At 42.7% G+C, this 5,201-nt stretch overlaps 1 protein-coding gene across 1 annotated transcript in view; it reads right to left on the bottom strand.

Annotated features, from left to right (window-relative positions):
* LOC143106524 (tripartite motif-containing protein 16-like) overlaps positions 1 to 4,910 on the bottom strand; it is a 6,991-nt gene extending 2,081 nt beyond the window's left edge. Inside the window, exons 1-7 of the mRNA XM_076270831.1 lie at positions 4,225 to 4,910; positions 3,650 to 3,745; positions 3,106 to 3,339; positions 2,497 to 2,659; positions 2,355 to 2,387; positions 2,098 to 2,157; positions 1,272 to 1,328 (exon numbers count right to left, since the gene is read on the bottom strand). Coding sequence (XP_076126946.1) covers positions 1,272 to 1,328; positions 2,098 to 2,157; positions 2,355 to 2,387; positions 2,497 to 2,659; positions 3,106 to 3,339; positions 3,650 to 3,745; positions 4,225 to 4,809 — 1,228 coding nt within the window. The 5' untranslated portion in view covers positions 4,810 to 4,910. The remainder of the gene's footprint in view (positions 1 to 1,271; positions 1,329 to 2,097; positions 2,158 to 2,354; positions 2,388 to 2,496; positions 2,660 to 3,105; positions 3,340 to 3,649; positions 3,746 to 4,224) is intronic.
* Positions 4,911 to 5,201: the final 291 nt, after the last annotated feature.

Consider the following 5,201-nt stretch of genomic DNA (forward strand, 5'->3'; position numbering starts at 1 on the left):
GAATCGGAACCAAGCTTTCTAGGATTTTGTAAGGAAGCGAATGGTAAACTTGACACCCATGCCGCCGGTTTTGGGGTCAGATCGGACTGGCCTGATCTCAACGATCTCTGCAACTGGACTGGTGTTGACTTGCAGTGGTCTGGAGTCGATGCCACACATGTTACACCTCATGAAGTAATGATTAAGGATACAAATATCACTGTGACTGCAACAGTACTGCAAGACGGTCTGCGCTATTCAGTTCCACCTCGTGCGTCTCTGCTGTCAATCAAACACCAGCAGCGTCAGAGACATTGGAGAGGACTCAAACTTCAAGGAAAGCTCGCATGTATCCCTTTTGCAGATCACTCCATCTCACACACATTTTTTCACAATTCATCTATTGATGAAGACATACTAATTTTTACAGTCAAAGCGAGGCTTCAGGTATACCCAACAAGGTTAAACCTGTCAATCTGGTATCCTCGTTCCCACTCACCATTGTGTAGGCTATACATCATGGACAAGAGCAAGTCATAGAATCCATGTCACATATTAAATGGCTGTCATTTTTACAAAAGTCTTTATGTATCCAGGCATGATAGGATTGTGGACATTATATCTGGAAATGTATCATCTTTATTTTCTCCAAATGTGTCAATACATGTAAATTGTGTTGTTAGACAACAAATGTTTTCCAGGTGTTTTACAATGTCTGCGTTCACTGATTTAAATGCCACCAGGCCTGATATTATAATTATTGATGAGCACGATAGGGATGTGTTCATCCTGGAAGTAGGTTGCTGTTTTGATTCCATGTCTAGAGGAGGCTTACTTAACAAAGCTAGTAAAATATCACCCTCTTGTACAGCAAATAACTGGCCTTGGCTACAAATGTCAATATCTGGTGCTTATCTTCGGCAGCCTGGGCCATGTGCATAGGCTTGTCATTAGGGGTCTCAGGATAGTTGGCTTTACAAAAGCTAGGGCAAAGCAAATTGCCAAATACTGCTCAATATCCTCCATTATTGGAAGTCGCCATATATGGAGAAGAAGGTGTTGTGTGTATTCATAAATCTGCTGTTTGAGATTGTCATCAGACACACATTGGTGGATCATGCCTTAGCAATGTTCTGTATCTGTAACATGTATGTCCTTATGTACATTTATTATGAATTGCGGACATAAATAGTAGTTAAAATGTGTGTGTGTGTGAGTGTGTGTGTATTTGCCTGTGTGTGTGTGTATGTTAGAGTCCTTTGGAGTTGTGCATGTGTGTGTGTTCAACTTACACTGCAAGAGCTCCTCTCTGGTCACTGTTTCAGGATAAGCAGCCTGGACATCAGACACTGAAACAGAACATATCACTTTACTACCAAAAACTTAGATTTTGCAGTATAAAGAGAATATATAATGATGACAGCACACTCATGTTCAAATCACATCAGTAGAAATTGTATAAAGAATGTTATGTGGCATATGAGTCCCCAGCTGCTTAAATCTTAAAGGCCTCCAACCTCCCACTGACGAGTCCCTTGTCTTCATTAGGAGGGTAGGGGCATGTTTAGAGGCCCTCATCTTCATTAGGAGGGTAGGGGCATGTTTAGAGTCCCTCATCTTCATTAGGAGGGTAGGGGCATGTTTAGAGGACCTCATCTTCATTAGGAGAGTAGGGGCATGTTTAGAGGCCCTCATCTTCATTAGGAGGGTAGGGGCATGTTTAGAGTCCCTCATCTTCATTAGGAGGGTAGGGGCATGTTTAGAGGCCCTCATCTTCATTAGGAGGGTAGGGGCATGTTTAGAGGACCTCCAGTTCTAACCACCACAATCAGTTCATTATCACAAGACAACTGCAGAAGTAATGGGTGTAATCTAGTGGTTTGGAGTAAATGATGAGGTTACTGTTTGTTAAAGCTGAATTCTAACTCCATCTCTGATCTCAGCTTCTGCTTTTGTTTGCTGTTATTGATACATGTAAACATCTAAAGGGCCTTCATTTCAAACTCTGGGGCCCAGCCAGGTTCTAAAGATGAAAAGATTCAGTGAAACTATCATTCCGTTGCTAGACCCCAGATATAAAGCCGTAGAGGCTGTCAGAACCAGAGAGTAAAGACTTACTGTGTGGTGGCAGAATCACTTTACTGTCTGTTCTTCTGACTGGGATTTCAGGATCAGTATCTGGGAACCAACACAGAGACACTCATTCACCGAGGATCAACAGAACAAACCAACACACATCTTGCTTTGCATATTATCTTGTGTGTACTCCACTTTTTGGGAAATGTTTGTTTTTAACATCTGTGAAAGGCCTGTTAGCTCTGGAAGGAAGTTTTATTTCAGCTGAAGATCGGAATGCAACTTAATGACAGACTCACATTCTAAAGACTGGATAATTTGGATATGTGCCACTGTTGAGAGACAGAACATACAGAGTCAAATGAATCCATAACTGTTTGAACATAACAGGGTCTTATAAAAGTAGTTCATCATTGTGTCCATTCTAGAGGTTTGTCCAACCTGTTGCAGATATCTTGGCTACTTCCTGCTTGAAGATGCCACCCAGTTTCTCCTCCAGCTGCTCCTTCACTGCAGAGACAGATTTCTTCACAGCCTCAAATGAGAAACTTGGGTTGATGGTCATGCTGGGAGAGCAAGGAGAGTATCGGAATGATGGGATGTTCTACAGAGACAAATATAAAAGTTGAGAGTGTTGCGAGTGTGAAGGTCATTCTGGTTGGAACTGTACTGCAATGAGCACCAGTGACTGACACAACTTTCTGAAGAGAGAAACACAAAAGTTGAGACAGGCCACCTGAATATTCAGTCAGGGCTGTTTCCACAAAGGCTGCAGACATAATGAGTTAAATCAGCTGGTTTAGTGTGTGTGTAATTATGCATTTGTGTGTTTAAGTGTGTGTACATGTTAGATACATACTGCTCATACTGCATGTAAATCAATGCCATGTATTTGTTACCTCATCACACATCATACAGCTCACAAGCAGAGTTTTATTACACACTGTTGGTATTTGGACATGTCATATATTTCACAGAAAGCTATCAGCTCAATACTCTTTCTTATTTTTTACATTTAATTTCAGTTTCCGGAGGGCAGCTCAAATTTACCTTTAGGAAATGGATGTGATCTTCTGTGTGTGAAAGCTGCTCCAGCTCAGCATCTCTCCTCTTCAGCTCAGCAATCTCCTGCTCCAGTTTCTTCAGGAGTCCTTCAGCCCGACTCACCTCAGCCTTCTCCTGAGCTCTGATCAGCTCTGTCACCTCAGAGCCCCTTCTCTCAATGGAGCGGATCATCTCAGTAAAGATCCTCTCACTGTCCTCCACTGCTGTCTGTGCAGAGCTCTGTTAGGAGACACACAAAGAGGAGGGCAGGAGACACACAGAGGGAGGTGAAGCTGAAAGTGTTTCATGGTGTCAGTGGTTGTGTGCTGTAGAGATGGCAGCAGAGGCACAGTTACTCACTGGGAACACTACAATCTGGCCCAAGAAGGTGGAATTAGAACTTGATACTGCTAATGTGTCTGCTATTACATGCATCATTAAGCAAAAGGATGAAACTAATTCTGAGTATTGATGTCATGGGTATCCATGATCTGTGATATTAATGACAGTAACATTTGAAACCTTCATCAGTCTGCTGTTATCTTCTCACCTTGAGAGTCTCCACAGCCTTCCTCAGCTCCTGCAGCTCCTTCTCTCTCTCCTGGATTCTCTGCTGGAATCTCCTCTGGCTCTGCCCCAACTGCTTCTGTTGATACAAATACAGACAAACTCAACTATGCTTCCTATTTATTTATCAAAACAATGATTACAAATAGCCCATTGCTATTTGTTGATGAACAGGTAATATAAACAACATGAACTCTTTTCAGTTGGAGAACTGGTTTAAGGCATTAAACACAAATCAATCTCGGTCAGAACCTGTTATATTGGACCCTTTATGCCGTATCACATTCAGGTTGATGCTGCCATGTCAATGTTTAACAGGTTATACAACATTTTGCACTTTGCACCTGCTAATGATTTCCTGGTTTGTGAGTTATCTAATGAGAACAAGAGTGCAAAAAATCAGTCAAGGGGAAATTTCCTGAATTTCCCCTTGGGGATCAATAAAGTATTTATCTATCTATCTATCTAGTACACTTTAAGAAGTATAATACAAACACATTATTTGTGTATCAGACCTGCCAAATAAAATGAAGACACAAGTGTAGCTCCAGTTCTCACCTGTTTGTTTTTCCATTCTGCAGCAGCTGTGACTGTGTCATGGCCTTTATGTTCGTCCATTGTGCACAGATAGCAGATACAACTCTGATCAGTACGACAAAATATTTCTAAAACTTTCTTATGTTCATAGCAGATCCTCTCCTGTAGCTGGCCTGTGGCATCAACCACTAAGTGTTTTCTCGGGTTTGCATCATTGTGAACTTTGAAGTGGATTTCACAGTAAGACACCAGACACTCCAAACAGGACTTCACAGCTTTGAGTTTTCTCCCAGTGCAGACGTCACACTCCACATCTCCAGGTCCAGCAGAACACTGAGCAGGAGCAGCAGCCTGGATTCTGGTCTTCCTAAATTTCTCCACCATTTCAGCAATCAGAGGGTTTTTGTAGAGGACAGGTCTGGGAGTGAAGGTGTGTTTGCACAGGGGGCAGCTGTAGACTTCTTTCTGATCCTCCTGATCCCAGCAGCCCTTAATGCACCTCATACAGAAGTTATGTCCACAGGGAATAGTCACTGGATCCTTCAGCAGATCCAGACACACTGGACATGTGAAAGACTCTTCCTCCTGAGAAATCGCCTCCGCCATTTTCTATCTCTCACACACACCAACACACACTCTGAGAAGCAGCAGCAGAGTGAGAGTTGAGTTTCGTTTCTGTTTTGCTTCATCAGAACTCTCAGGAGGAGGACAGGTAGGCCAGGTGGGGGAGGGTGGGGATGAGGGAGTAGCCAATCAGATGCCTGTGTGTCTGAGTCAGAGACTGGAAAAGGGGTTGGATCAGATTTATATGAACTGAAGTGGACTCAACACACTGTGATCATGCGCAGTTATAAGGTAAATTCTGTGTTGATAATCTAAGGACAGAGTTATCAGTGTGAATCTCAGTGGTGAGTTGTTTTCTGGAGTCTTGACTGAGTCTCTGCAGTTCAGATCAGTGTTGTGTTGAGAGCCATCTGGTCTGGTGTTAAAGCATCACC

The sequence above is a fragment of the Alosa pseudoharengus genome, unplaced genomic scaffold (assembly GCF_046254945.1).
Source record: "Alosa pseudoharengus isolate Yale_2024_CS ecotype anadromous, Long Island Sound unplaced genomic scaffold, YU_APseudo_1.1 YU_APseudo_1.1_scf_6, whole genome shotgun sequence".
NCBI classification, from domain to species: domain Eukaryota; kingdom Metazoa; phylum Chordata; class Actinopteri; order Clupeiformes; family Clupeidae; genus Alosa; species Alosa pseudoharengus.